This window comes from Erpetoichthys calabaricus, chromosome 9 (genome assembly GCF_900747795.2).
Source record: "Erpetoichthys calabaricus chromosome 9, fErpCal1.3, whole genome shotgun sequence".
NCBI lineage: Eukaryota > Metazoa > Chordata > Cladistia > Polypteriformes > Polypteridae > Erpetoichthys > Erpetoichthys calabaricus.
Window position 1 is genome coordinate 93293521 of NC_041402.2, and position 16236 is coordinate 93309756.

The window sequence follows — 16236 nt, forward strand, 5'->3', positions numbered from 1 at the left end:
GAAAATTTTGACTTTGGCAATGACCCTTGCTTGTGCTTTTGAATTTAATATCATCTTATCCATCTTCTGTTCCTGTTAGTTTTCTGCTAGTTAGAACAATTACATGTGTACCACATAGTAATATTGCCAATCTTGTAATTTGTGCATGGGACCCCTCAAATTTTCCACTCACCACTTTGTTAAATTTTCTGAACCTCCATGCTTTAGTCACACTGATATGATGATAAGCCTTCCAAGTGTAAGTAAGCATTTTATCTTGGGTATTTTAAATGAATTTATGTTGCCAAAGTAACCTTTATTCCTACCAGATTAAATAACTGGTTCTGCTAATGTCCATTTTGATGCCCTGCATCATAGGAATAGGCTGTTATTTGATTTACAAATTTAAATCTAAATTTGAATAAGGACAGTTGTGTGAATAACTTCTGTGTAGTGGACTGACACCCTAAAAACCGTAACAGAGACATCAATAAGGTCATCTTTTTTTGCATGTGTCTATTCCTGTGTAGTTTGTGTTCTCCCTATTTTTCTTTATTTAGTGCTTTACATTGCAATTGGTTATGGTGAAGAGGACAAAAAGATGCTAAATGACATCTATCTTATTGGTATATATATATATATATATATATATATATATATATATATATATATATAACACGGTTACATTATCTGTTATGTTACTGAAGGCATTAAAGGACACTGAAAAATCATTGAATGGACTTGGAAAGGAAATGGACAGAATAAAGAGTCTAAGACAAACAATTTTAACATCAGTCCAATTGTATCCTTTTAATGACAACTTAAATTTTAATTATAATTTTTCATGTTTCAATTCTTAGCAACAGACACAATTTCAATACATTGTCTTCAAAAAGATTACAAGACACAAGATAGCAGGAAAAGGTTAAAACATGAGGAGAGATGGGGGGCATCAGAAACGGAGAGTGTTCTCAGAGACAAGATGTGAGAAAGAGTAAAGCAGCTTTTTAGAAGATACACAGGAACAGGAATTTAGGACGGAAAAGGACAACATTGCCACAATTACTTTTAAAATAAATAGAATTCAGTTGCTTCACAAATAGCTGTGCTTCCTCATCTTCACTAACAGATAGAATGTTTTGAAGGCTGAAAGAGAAATACTGAACTGAAGCAGTTCTTAGGGTTACAAATGCCCTGTTATTTCAAATAATATTGTTAAACAGTAGATACGCTTCCTTAGAAGCTGTCTTCTTCATTTTCTCTCTCTAATTATGTGTCAAGCATGTATGCGATTACTTGGGGATTAGTCAGTTGTTGAATGATTTTTAATGGATATGTTTCAAATCTGGTTCTCCTGAAATTTTATTCTAAAGGGTTATTGTTGGCTACAGGTATCCTTCCTCAGGTTTATTATGATAGAAAAAATGGTTATCGTGTGTTAGTGTATGGACTGTAAGCAGTACTCCCTCATTTAGATATTTTATATAGAGAAGTGTGATGTCAAGGTTGTTTTAAATCTTTACATAGTCCTAACTCAATCCCACATATTATTTCAGTAATAATTATGTCACATTTCCCATTTACATTAGCAGACATTACATTTAACTGCTCTTGGTTGTTGGACCTCTTTTTGTCCAAACAAAAAACTATCACCAATAATCAATTCTCAAATGGTGTAAACTCTGGGGTTTTTATATTACCAATGAATGTAAAATCTTTTATTCTAATTAAGTGAAAAAATATTTACTTGTTAATTGACTGAGGTCTTTTGTAATTTCTTTGAAAGTTTTAACCTGAGATAGGGTGCAAAGGGGGTTGACAAGGTTCAGTGGTTGAAAGAAAGAAAGAAAGAAAGAAAGAAAGAGAAAGAAAGAAAGAAAAGTGAGGGAGAGGAAGAAAAACATATTTACAGTGTTTTTATACAATCAAAAAGCTGAAACTTCAGAAAAGATAGACATTCCGCTGAGCACATTTGTGAATGTTTGAATGTATACCTACTTCTAAGTAATGATTAGGGGAAAGCACAAAGAAACTGATGGCCGTCATTCAATCAAAAAATAAATGTATAAATAGCAATACAAAGACAAGTAGACATTCATTCTCAGACAAACATGGGCATGCTCTCTGATGAATAAGAGGCATACTAGGAGGCATGAAATGCTTCATTGGCCCCGCACTATGCAGTATGGGGATGTTTATGAAAGAATAATCTTTTGTGTGTATGTCTCTTGACCCCAGGACCAGAAGGCTAGAGGAAATCAATGCCACCTTGGTTCTAGCATTGAGTAAGCACTTCATCTTCACAAACCAGTAAGGAACCAGAGCCAAAATGGCAGACAATTGAGTAAAGTTTCTCAGTAACGTCGAGGGGCATGGCCTCTAGGATCAGTCTTGAGAATGATGTGCTGATCATCACAGGCATCACCTGGAGGAGATTCTGGTGTCTCTTCATCTTCGTCACCGTCTTCCTCCTCTAAATCTTCCCTGCTACCATCAACTGAGACACCATGGCGGGACTCATACGACTGGAAAAGTTAGAGAAAAACACTGTAACATCAAAGTGAAAACCAGATAAATTGATGCTTGGATAAAATGGATTACCACAGAAAAAGAAAGAAAGAAAATTCTTTTTTGTTTTAAGTTCAAGATACCTGCATGAATGGATTGAGCAAACTTGGAAACCTGTCTAGTTTCTCTTGCACTGTCTTTTCTCCAATAGGTCAGTTGCAGGCCTTACAACGTGGCCCGTTCTTGTTTGCCTGTTTATTTGTCTACTGTCTGAAACACCAGTGAACACACCGACCATCTCTTCTCTCTATATGTCTCTGTCTCTGTCTCTCCATTAGAGTTTTTAGTCAGTTTTGGTATATAACACTCTAAATTATCTTGTTCCTTTAAATATTTTGAAGAGCATTTACCTTAACACTCCCAGTCATAACCTTAACTTTTCTAATAGTGGCTTGACTATTACGAGTATTCTAAGAGCTAAGTATAAATGAAGAGGTGAGGCAGCTTTTTGCCATTATCCACCAAAAATCTTGAATACGTTACCAAAATATGCATAGAAGTATCATATTTTTAATTAACTTACAGTCTTTATTAATTACCAACTCCAGATCAAAGTACTGTGCAGCCACCTGTGATGTTTGTAAAAAACTGTTGATTTCACCCACTGCATTGAATCTTCTACGATGAAGCTTAAAAAACAATAAGGAACTTCTTCAGACCATTTATGTTAAGTTGAATGCCCAGTAGGGCCTAGATGGTCCTTTGGCCCTGGACACCCTACAGATTTTGTTTTTTCTCCAGCATTGCACCCCTGGAGTTTTTTTTTTCTGCCCTCCCAGCCATCTGACCATAATATCAGACTTACTATCATTAGAGACTTGAAAATAAGGACTCTACTTTATCTATGACTTAAGTACATATTCATTTATTTTTCTTTACTAATTTTCCTATGCCATTTATTAATTCCTACGCTTAACTATTTTTATTTTGTTTATCTTTTCTTTAAACTTTTTTATTTGGTACCTTGTAAAGCACTTTGAGCTACATTCTTTGTATGCAAGTGTGCTATAGAAAAAATTTTTGTTTTCCAATCAATCAAAACAGCAGGTTACTACATTACATTTGTCTGTGTAAAAATCCTGCTATTGTTTTCAGATAATTCTGTCTCTCTATTATTTATTATATTATTTGTTTTCCATCTTTTTGGGTCTCGACATTTTTGTAGTATGCACTGAGTGTGGATTGTGGGCACTGCTTAAGTATGACCAAGTGTTCCTTTATGAGCTTGGATGTCCCAGTGGGTCATTTTTAGCAGTAGTTACCATTATTTTTTTTTACTTCTTTGACTCTGCATTGTTTTTTAGACTAAATACTGCTACTCATGAATATTCTCAGATGCAAATTCTAACAGTTATTTATTTGGAATTACTGTACTGCACATTTTGAGTTTGAAGTTTTGAGTTTGAAGTTTATGTTTGTATAAAGCAATTTACTCCATTTTGTCTTGGCCCTAGGGGTACTCAAATTTCAAGGGGGTTGAAATAGTTACTACAATGGTTAGCTTAGCATGCCAATTTTGACAAACTGTTTTTAAAAAAAGTTGTTCTACAAGGTGGGTTTACATAATAATATTTTCTACATTTTATCCTGGCACCCAGAGGTACCTGCATTTCAAGGGGGCCTCAATCCTACTACAGTTAAGTACCGCATGACTTCCTTCATTTCATCAGGAGAAGACCGTGGACTGACCCAACAGTTCTAACTCTGGGTGTACCCCTTATTTCCTGGGTCACATTGACTTTCTACAGTAGGTACCCTATAAACACTCATTTTCAAAAAAAGTTTCTTTACCAAAATTTGTTCATTGGGGCGGGCTTACATAATAAAATGTTCTACATTTTGTCCTAGCACCGCCATGAACTCCACAGGCACAAAATCTGAAAAAGTGCCGTTAGCATTAAGGTACATCAAAAGTGTGAAAAAATCACTGTAGTATTTAAATTACAGCCCAAATAGGCTCTGTGTAGGCTGCAAATATTTTCCTACAGCCCACACATTAGTTGCATAGTACTCTAACTGAGGCCCAAAATTTCCCAGGTGAAGCCGCATAACAGTTTATAAATATATATACGGTGGAACCGCGGGTCACGAATGTCTCGGACCACGTACAAATCGGGTTACGACCAAAAACTTCGCCAGACTTTTGCATCTGTTCATGACCACACACTCGGGTGACGAACAAGCCAGTTTCCCTTCCGGTTCGTACGTGCCGATGATTTCCGCATGTGTTCAGTCTCTCCCTGTGCATTCCCTGTGCAGGGAGCGAGAGAGAGAGAGAGACAGCGAGAGAGAGGGAGCGCGAGACAGCGAGCGAGAGAGAGAGAATGCGAGAGAGTGAGCGAGACAGAGAGAGGGCTGGCCACGTAAGGCCGAGAAGGCAGTTAAAGAATGCACCGGACTTGTTTTTAAAGAGACTGATTCGAGCATTGTTTTAACCTCGTTGTATTTAATGAAGACTTTTTTCTATTGGATGATTTTAACCTCCACTTCACTTCTGTTTACAGTGATTGGTTTGAAGCGTGCATTGTTGCAATGTTACTTTTCTTGGTTGTTTGTTAAATTACGGATTTTTTAAATGTTCATGTTTTCCCTCTGCGGTGGGTTGGCACCCTGCCCGGGATTGGTTCCTGCCTTGTGCCCTGTGTTGGCTGGGATTGGCTCCAGCAGACCCCCGTGACCCTGTGTTCGGATTCAGCGGGTTGGAAAATGGATGGATGGATGGATGTTTTCCCTGTGCTTAAAACTCATTAAAAAAAGGTGTTTACAGCGAGCGGTTCATAAGGCTATAGCGTGAATTCTTGCAATGTTACTTTTCTCTGTTCAAGGTTTTCTCAGTGTTATTCAATGTTTTTACATTTAGTTTACTATTACGTTGTGCATTCTATGGTATACTTAACTATTTTTGTGCTTAAAAATCTTTAAAAAAATATATTTACATACAGTTTGTATGGTCTGGAACGGATTAATTGTATTTACATACAATCGTATGGGGGAAATTACTTCGGGTCACGACTAAATCAGGTTACAACTTGTAACAAATTACGGTCATGACCCAAGGTTCCATTGTATATATATATATTGTGATGGACAGCTGGCAGCTCAACCCAGCCGGGATGCCCCTGGAATAAAAGGATAGGGGAAGGCAGCGACTTGCCGACACTGCTTACCCCAAGATGATAGAATGCAGCTTCCCAGGACTGCAGTGGTACCCTGGTTGCCTGCAGGTCACTATGGGATTTGGAGTTCGGCAGCACAGCCTTGCGGGGTACCGTGGGTGCCGCTGTGGGAAGTTGGTGGGAAAATAAATTCTCACCTAGCCCGGAAGTACTAATGGACTACGACAACGGAAACCCCGAAGTACTTCCAGGCCGATGGAAAACTTGAATTCTCCAGCTGACCCGGAAGTACTAGTAAGTCACGTGGGAGGAAGAATAGAAGCACTTCTGGGTCAAGAACTATATAAAGGACTGATGGGAATCCAGCAAGCGAGCCGGAGTTGGGAGGGAGTGTGATGGAGCTGCTGGGAGGAGAGGAGGAGAATTATTTTGTTTAGTATTGTGTAATTATAATAGTTATTACTTGTTTATCATGGTGGAGGTGCTTTGGGGTACTTTAAAGAAGAAAATTAAAATACTTCTGGGTGCTTTTAAGCCTGTGTCTGCATCTATCTGTTGGGTTTCACGGGGCAACAGTGCCCTCGAACGTCCGTTTATTGACAATATATATATATATATATATATATATATATATATATATATATATATATATATATATATATATATACAGTGGAACCTCGAGATACGATCACCTCTGTATACGAGAAATTCAAAATACGAGGAAAGTATGAGCGAAAAATTCAGATCTAAATGCGAGCATTGGCTCGCGTAACGAGCCACGAGCCAGGCTGTGGGTATAGCTCGCGGCTTAGCGAGGGGGCGTGGTAGCAGTTGCGAGCCGCGATCTACGGTGTCTGCGTTTCTCACTTAAGTGCACAGGTGGGAAACTGCCCACATCCATGATTGTTCCTGTGGCTGATGGGCTGCAGCTGCCATGTCCTCCCCGCATATATAGAGAAGCGCGAGCCGGTTAAGGGGGAGAAGAAGTAAAAGGAGAGAGAGAGAGAGAGAGAGAGAGAGAGAGAGAGAGAGAGAGAGAGAGAGAGAGAGAGAGAGAGAGAGAGAGAGAGAGAGAGAGAGAGTGAGTGTGAGTGTGAGTGTGTGTGTGTGTGTGTGTGTGTGTGCGTGTGCGTGTGCGTGTGCGTGTGTGTGTGCAGGCTCGCGTGTAGCTGAACAGGCGAGCCAAACAGCTGAAGCAGGACGGTGTAGAGAAGGTCAGCTGCATTAACAGTGTCTCGCCTGTTGCAGAGCCCGCAGGTGAGACGCTAACAGAGAAGAAGCACCGGGGATTGTCATCTGTTTTATAAAGACTGCATCCTTTTGACGTTTTAACCTCGTGTTAAAGGATTGTTATTCTTGTGTATTTTAAACCTCCACTCACAACTGTTTTAAGGATTATTTATTTAAAGATTTATTGAATGCTCTACTGCACTTTGGACACCTGTTTTGATTCTTTTAATAATCAGTTATATTATTTACCAGTGTTATTTATTAAAGGTAGACTACAGTATATATAATTTATCAGTGTTATTTGTTAGGAAAATTGATTTTTATGTTAATATATTTGGGGTGCGGAACGGATTAACTGGATTTCAATTATTTTTAATGGGGAAGTTTGTTCTAGATACGAGAAATTCGCTATACAAGCTCAGTGCTGGAACGAATTAAACTCGTATCTAGAGGTTCCACTGTATATACAAATATACTGAAAATATGTCAGAGAACATGGCAGAGCAGCAAAAGTAGAATACTTATGACTGTGTAGGTTGGAGACTGAAAATGAGAGCGGTTAGTGTTTTCACTTATTCTTCAGCTGAAAACAGCTTTCATGGATGTTTTATCAAAATATTAAAGAAAACAGATTTACTAATAGCACAATGCATTTCTCAATTTACACCATTATAGTTTTGTAAAACTTTAATAATCTAGTTTGAAGTTATCCAGAACACAGTACAGACAAATAGAACCATTATGACATACAGCATCAAGATTGGACGTTGGATTGCTCAGATAGGGTCCTTTGGGACTCTCTCTGAGTTACTTTTGAACCAGGCAAAGATGAAAGCATTCTTTCCTTTGAACAAAATGATTATTTAATTTGATGAAATGACTTACCTCCATAGGGTTAACTATAATAGTCAGAGCTGAATCGTCCCAGTCAATTTCTCCATCCTTAGATCCAGCTCGCTCCTTTGTTCCACGACGGTGGATAGAACGAATTCGGAAAATGCCAAGCACAACCATAAGAGCAAGAAAACCCACACAGACAACAATGATGATAGTTGCTGCGCCAGGAATCACTAGAAGAAGAGAGACAGACTGGTTGAAAAAGAATAGTAGGAAAAAAATTACACAATGTGCAAGATAAGGATAAAAGGACAAAATTTGTTAACAAAACAGGTGACTGGTATAATAGTACCAGAATTCCGGTGCTCCAAGGGAACATTATGTCCTGCCAACTCTGCAGGCAAATGGCGTGATGGGTGCATAAACTGCTGAGATGAAAGCAGGTGGCTTGGGTGTGATTGTCCATCAACACTATGCAGGAAGTTTACCTAAAAGATAAAAAATATATGTTTTAGGAAAGTAAAATACAATTGTCAAAGACTATGCTATTTCATATATGATACTGGATATTATCCCTTACCAGATTACCAATGCTGTTTTAATTTTTAATTTTAGATAAGAGGCAAATGACTGTTAAGATAAATAGTTTACTGCCTAATGTGATTATTACTAAATCCACATATTTTCTTTATACAGCATTATTTTCTAAATATTGACCATTGCAATTTCATGCTATTTACAATCCTATCCGGTATGGCAAATTAACTCAGTAGTAATGAGTTATGCTTAGACTTTTCATACTTCTTATATAAAACATTCACTATAATTAATGTTCTAAGGAAATTACTTAAAACTCATAGTGAAAAATTGATCTGCACCATTCAATAAATATTTTTGTAAAATAATGTCTACCCTACTATGAGTCCAGGTTTGTGTAAAAGTATACAATCTATATACAAGTATTGAAATTCAATTTTTCTAAACCTTATTATTCTTTACTTGCCTCTACTGTAAACTCATTACTTGCATATCGTCCATTCATCTCAGTGCAGGATAGACGAAATTTTCTTTCATACAGTGCTACACCTTGAGACAACCTATAATGCACAGAACGTAAGATGTCTTCGTACACAGAAATAGATTCAGGGCCTGAAAAGACATAGGATAGAGAGGAAAATTATTGTATGATGAAGTAGATAATATGAATTAAGGTGAAACATACAGACTTTCCATCTAAACTACAATAGCTCATCCTGTAATCACTTGCCTGACACAGCCAAGTATGCAGTTGTGTTGACAAGCTCCAGGCCCTTCTCCTTCACAATTTCATGATCGAGCAGAAGTTCTTCTCTTCGCAGATCGAGCTCTTCACCCACTGGTGACACTTCGCAACCATCCAAGGTGTGAGCAATAGCATCAGACATAAGGGCTGCAGAAATCAAAAATATTGTAACAAAATTAATATTTTTACAATATCTATCACTGTAAGTACCATGTCAAGGTTTATTATTGACATAGTATATCAACATTTTTATTTAGAGTCAATCATTTATGCAGTACATTTAGAGAAGAGGAGTGAAACTCAGTTTTATTGAGGGCCAAAAATAACACTATATACCCAATTCAGTCTAGAATCAGTGCCAAATTTTGATGTCGTGGCATAGGAAGCCTATCATGTTACCAAAAAAAAAAGCCAAACATTGAACTGATTTACCAGGCTCGTAAAGGACATTGTAACCTAACTAGGTTGCTTCAGATTTTAAATATAATGTTTGATTTACATTACTATAATCCAGAGGTTCTCAGACTCAGCTGCAGGTTTTTGTTCTAGCCAAGTTCTATTTTTTAATTGGGCTCTTCACCTAATGACAGAAACTCTTATTTTCCAGTTTTTGTTTTGTGGTCATTGTAGAAATAATCAAACTAAGTCTGGTAGGTCTGGTAGTTTTTTATTAGAATGTACCAGACATTTGTGCATGTTAAGTGAGAATCATCTAGTGTTATTTATTTTTTTACATAGGTCGGCCCTTTATGGTTGGTGGATCCGCCTATTCACGGGTTTATCATCAATAATTAAATGGAAATTATTCTGCAAGTTTTGTGACCTACTGCGGAAAACCACAGACAACATAAATGGACTGCAACTCCTAGCAACCTTGGGAGTACTGTGTCATTGGGCAGTTTTAACAGTTGACGCAAGGGCTGCTATGTGAAAGATGAGGGCACTAGCTTTAAAAATGAGCCACAACAAGCTGGCAGGATCGCAACAGGTGGTGTCTTTTTGTTTCAACACTTCACTGCGCAATTGGATTACAATTACACCCACTGGATTACAGTTTTCCCTTGATTCATGCTCTTGTCCTGTGCCACTTGTCCAAGCAAAGTCATCTGGGCTGGAATACATCTTGTACTGGGAGTGCTCCCAACATCTACAAATCTTCACATACATCAGCATCACAGTAGGACAAAACTTTACATAACTATCAGGAGGCTTTTCACAGGGGATTTAATTTTATAAATACACCACCATCACCTACATCCACAAAATGGGACTATGTTGTGAGTGTTTTATCATTTTGTGCTGTGTTTTGTTAGATTTCTTTTGCATCTGTAATATGAATCACTTTTGTCATTTACCACCATAAATACACACACAAATTTATTACATTTTAAATTTTGTAAAAAGTTATAGTTCACTAAAGAACTGCTGAAAACGCCACGCATCTTTGTCTAGGCAGCCAGTCTTGCACACATGATTTGCTTGCACAATAATCCTTTTATCTTGCATTTCTCTCAGCTTTTTGCATCTTATTTGTACAATAAAATTAGAATATACAGTAATCATGGGCCCAAAAAATATGAATGGATTTTCGCATTTGTCCTGCACCCCTAATCCCTGCAAATTACAAGGGATTACTGCAATTTAGTTTTTATACTTCTCATTCTCCATTATTTACTAATAACAATGCTAGTGGGGCTCAACCTAAAGTAGCTGCCAGCCTTTCAGCATTCAGTGCTGTGTAATTTGTGTGAGTAAAAACTAGCAACCACACTGAGTCACCAGGACTGCGTTTGAGAGCCACTGCTATAGTAAAGAAATCTCACTTTGAAAAGGTTGTTTTCATCAGAGGCTCTATGCTTGACTGATTTAAATCATACCTTAATGATAGGAACTTTTCTGTTTGTATAGGTGAATTTTCATCCTCTCCATGTCCATTTATAATTATGGGGTTCCTCAGGGGTCCCTCCTTGGCCCTATTTTATTTTCCATCTATATGCTTCCTTTAGGTTCTATTTTTAAAAAAGCATGGAAAGTTTTTCAACTGCTATGCCACTGACACCCACAATAACTTACCACTTAAAAACAGCTCTGTATAGTCTCTATTAAAATGTCTTGATGACATCAAGAGCTGGATGTACTTCAATTTTCTGGATTTTAACAAGAACAAAACTGAGGTTGTGATTTTTTGTCCTTCTGAGGTTTCTGGTAAGACTGCTAGTAGTCTTAGTCCACTGAAACAGTATTGTACAGCATCAGTTAGGAATTTGAGTGTCATTTTTGACAGCTGTCTTAAACTGGACAAACAGATAAATTCTGTTGTTAAAAACTGTTTTTTCCAGTTGAGACTGTTGGCAAAAGTAAAGCTTTTTCTTTGCTTTTCTGAATTTGAGAAGGTTATATATGCTTTTATTTCATGCCACCTTGATTACTTCAATTCTCTGTATATATGAGTCAGCCAGTGACTTCTGTCTTGCCTACAGCTTGTTCAAAATGAAGCTGCTAGGCTTTTAACTAGAACTCATAAGCAAGAGCATATTATTCCCATATTGGTCTCTCTTCATTGGCTGCTTGTTAGCTTTAGAGTTGATTTTAAGCTTTTATTGCTTGTTTATAAGTCTCTGAATGGTTTAGCACCGATCTACCTCATCAATCTCCTTAAACCATATGCCCTGTTCTTGGTCTCTAAGACTGTCTGACCAGTTGTTACTTGTGATACCTTGGACAAGGCTGAAGCATAGGGGTGATCGTGTGTTTGCAGTGGCTACTCCATGGCTTTGGAATAACTAGCCACTACAGATTAGATCTACACCCAATTTGAGAATTTTTAAATCCAGGCTGAAAGCACGCCTTTTCCCCCTGGCTTTTAATTCAAACAAAATGGTTGTTGGTTTGTATTTTATGCATTGGATAACCAATGTATTCCATACATACATCCCTCCATCCATCCATCCATCCATCCTCTTTCGCTTATCCGAGGTCAGGTCACGGGGGCAGCAGCTTGAGCATATTATTCCCATATTGGTCTCTCTTCATTGGCTGCTTGTTAGCTTTAGAGTTGATTTTAAGCTTTTATTGCTTGTTTATAAGTCTCTGAATGGTTTAGCACCGATCTACCTCATCAATCTCCTTAAACCATATGCCCTGTTCTTGGTCTCTAAGACTGTCTGACCAGTTGTTACTTGTGATACCTTGGACAAGGCTGAAGTATAGGGGTGATCGTGTGTTTGCGGTGGCTACTCCATGGCTTTGGAATAACTAGCCACTACAGATTAGATCTACACCCAATTTGAGAATTTTTAAATCCAGGCTGAAAGCACGCCTTTTCCCCCTGGCTTTTAATTCAAACAAAATGGTTGTTGGTTTGTATTTTATGCATTGGATAACCACTGTATTCCATACATACATCCCTCCATCCATCCATCCATCCATCCTCTTTTGCTTATCCGAGGTCAGGTCACGGGGGCAGCAGCTTGAGCAGAGATGCCCAGACTTCCCTCTCTCCGGCCACTTCTTCTAGTTCTTCCGGGGGAATCCCAAGGCGTTCCCAGGCCAGCCAAGAGACATAGTCCCTCCAGCATGTCCTGGGTCTTCCCCGGGGCCTCCTCCCAGTTGGATGTGCCCGGAACACCTCACCAGGGAGGCGTCCAAGAGGCATCCTGATCAGATGCCCGAGCCACCTCATCTGACTCCTCTCGATGCGGAGGAGCAGCGGCTCTACTCTGAGCCCCTCCCGGATGACTGAGCTTCTCACCCTATCTTTAAGGGAGAGCCCAGACACCCTGTGGTGGAAACTTATTTCAGCAGCTTGTATTCGCGATCTCATTCTTTTGGTCACTACCCATAGCTCATGACCATAGGTGAGGGTAGGAACATAGATCGACTGGTAAATTGAGAGCTTTGCCTTACGGCTCAGCTCCTTTTTCACCACGACAGACCGAGGCAGAGCCTGCATCACTACGGACGCCGCACCAATGCACCTGTCGATCTCACACTCCATTCTTCCCTCACTCGTGAACAAGACCCCGAGATACTTGAACTCCTCCACTTGAGGCAAAATCTCGCTCCCAACCCTGAGAGGGCACTCCACCCTTTTCCTGCCAAGGATCATGGTCTCGGATTTGGAGGTGCAGATTCCCATCCCAGCCGCTTCACACTCAGCTGCGAACCGATCCAGAGAGAGCTGAAGATCACGGCCTGATGAAGCAAACAGGACAACATCATCTGCAAAAGCAGTGACCCAATCCTGAGTCCACCAAACCGGGCCCCCTCAACACCCTGGCTGCGCCTAGAAATTCTGTCCATAAAAGTTATGAACAGAATCGGTGACAAAGGGCAGCCCTGGCGGAGTCCAACTCTCACTGGAAATGGGTTTGACTTACTGTCGGCAATGTGGACCAAGTTCTGAGACCGGTTGTACAGGGATTCCCCGAGGGACAAGGTCGAACACCTTTTCCAAGTCCACAAAACACATGTAGACTGGTTGGGCAAACTCCCATGCACCCTCCATTCGTACTCCATATTCATACATATTCCATACATAATGAGAGTAATTAAGGAATGTTATTTTATTATGTTTTATGTTATTATGTCACTTTGTATTATTATTACTATTATTATTGTTATTATCCTGCCTTGTGCCCTGTGTTGGCTGGGATTGGCTCCAGCAGACCCCCGTGACCCTGTGTTCGGAGTCAGCGGGTTGGAAAATGGATGGATGGATGGATTTTATTATGTTTTATGTTATTATGTCACTTTGTATTATTATTACTATTATTATTATTATCCTGCCTTGTGCCCTGTGTTGGCTGGGATTGGCTCCAGCAGACCCCCGTGACCCTGTGTTCGGATTCTGCGGGTTGAAAATAGATGGATGAATGGATTATTTAATTGTACAGCACTTTGGTAAACACTTCTGTGTTTATATAAGGGCTTTATAAATAAACTTGACTTGAGTTGAAATTTGGCATAATTTAACAGTTAAATGGCTGCATTTCCAATCATTCAAAATCCACTCCTCAAAATCCAATGATCAAAAAATGGTCAGATTCATAAAACACTGATTCATTATCAATTAAAAAACAGTTTTTGGTTAAGGTGCTCACACTTGCTTAGCAGACATTAGTTTTAATTAAATATAAAACATTGATAAATATTTTATAACAGTGTCCTTTTATTTATAGATCCATTCATTACAATACTCCAAAGTATTTAGTGTTAGATTTTTTTTGGAATATAATCTCTCTATTATAAAAAAAAAATCTTGGAAGGTTGGAATTAGACCAGACGTGATTTTCTCAGAGAGACACTTTCACGTCCCGCAAGATGAGTCTTTGTGCCAAGAGATTTAACCATGCCTGGGACCGGAAATAAAACAAAGAGTAGAGCAGGTTAGAGGTAATGGAAGTACAAAAATTCGAAAGTCTCAAAAAAAGGATAGTAAAGATCGCATTAGCGCAAACAAATGGAAATCATTACTCGGTGAAATAACGGAACAGTGAAAAGAGATCGAATATATTGTTTGGATTTAAACTTTAAGTCGGAAACTTGTAGATCGTCTAATTCGTGTTGCCAACAGGGAAAAAAAAGTAATGTTTCTTCCCAATAAAGAGGTGTATCTGTGAGAATTAAAAGATTTGTTGTTTGGTGAAAGTGAAATCCCACAAGAGAAATCATTTCTCATTTGTGTGAATGCTATTGTCAGACACATTTCTCATAGAGAGAAAGAAACGATATTCACTCACAGGCAGTTATGTTGCATTGTCACGAAGTAATTCCAAACATGGAATCAAAATTCAATGTGATATTGATGAAAAGGGAAAAGAGAAAAGAGATCGAATACTGTATATGGACATAGGTGATATGACAGAAGTGTGCCATGTGAGATACAGATCATGTGGCACGGCAGCAGCAGCAAGCCAACATCTGATCGAGCAAAGAGGAGGCAAAAAAAAAAACTATTTGTTTCCCATTGTATCACTGTTTAAGAGGGGGTTTCAGAGGACTGACCGCATCTCCTTGGGGTGTGTTCAGCCCCCCTCTTCAGAACACGAGCGGCAGAGATGTGGAGTGGCTGGTGGCAAGCAAAGCGAGCAGGGGGTGAAGCCCCCTAGTATGAGAAAAAAAAATAATTTAGGCTGATCAGACATTCATAATAACACATAGATTCAACTTTTTTTTTGTAACACATTCATTATTTTTACAGACAGTCCATGTTTAAAGTCAGCATCTTTGTAAATCTATGGAAGTACCACACTTATCCATAAAATATCTATCACATTGAAACAATTGTTACCAGCAAGTGAAACACTTCTCAAATGTACATATACATGCATTTATTTTTGTTTTACTGTTAAGATATACCTTGAATCCAATGTGATGTATAGTTTTTTTTACATTCCTAATTTCTGAAGTGTAATTACAAATGTGAAGTTTACTTATACAGTACTTTCTTACCAGTGATATACGGTATGATACACACATAAATAATAAACACTGTAAACCTTTTGATTTCTTTTGCACAAAACTGTCGACTGCTTTATCAAAATGTACATATTTGCAGCGCAGTGTTTGATCACTAGAATTGCTTAACTTTTTAAATGTTGGTGGGTTTTTAGTGGAAATGAAAGGTTAGTAGTTTTAGACTCTTATTATAACTGTGCTGCACAAACTTTCACCTGTTTCATTTGGTAACAGTTAATGGGCTGCCTCAGTTTTTTTTATATCATCACTACTACAAGTAACAGAAGCATCTTTTGTTTCTGTATATACTTTTGATACATCACTCATAAGGTGCTCACAGTTGAAAAATGATAAAAAAATTACTAGCAGTTAATAATATAATTTCTAACAGTTTGCAGTTCTTAGAAACGCAAACATTAATTATTATATTCACTCAATCTTTGTTAGGACTAACAATATACTGTACAGTAGATTCTCACTCTTTGGGTCATATGACTGCAACCTGACGTTCTACAGGACTGTAAGCTGCAAATGGATAAATAACACTTCTTGGCAGCACAATGGGCAAAGGAAGATAACATGTCATGCATTTATTTATGAAACTCTTTATTAATGAATTCATCATTTATAGACTGCATTCATGTGTACTTAATTAATCAAGGAAGGTAACCCATTTTTGTTCATTGCAATTTGAAAAAAAAAAATTCCTTGTGACCGAATGTCAGAATTATGGCAAGTTACAACCTGGGTGAGAGTGTTACTGTG

The 16236-nt window shown here is 38.3% G+C and overlaps 1 protein-coding gene across 1 annotated transcript in view; it reads right to left on the reverse strand.

Moving 5' to 3' along the window:
* Positions 1-762: 762 nt before the first annotated feature.
* The window catches only part of clstn3 (calsyntenin 3), a 43686-nt gene continuing 28212 nt past the window's right edge, over positions 763-16236 (reverse strand). Inside the window, exons 15-19 of the mRNA XM_028809930.2 lie at positions 8998-9159; positions 8734-8879; positions 8083-8218; positions 7779-7963; positions 763-2504 (exon numbers count right to left, since the gene is read on the reverse strand). Coding sequence (XP_028665763.1) covers positions 2334-2504; positions 7779-7963; positions 8083-8218; positions 8734-8879; positions 8998-9159 — 800 coding nt within the window. The 3' untranslated portion in view covers positions 763-2333. The remainder of the gene's footprint in view (positions 2505-7778; positions 7964-8082; positions 8219-8733; positions 8880-8997; positions 9160-16236) is intronic.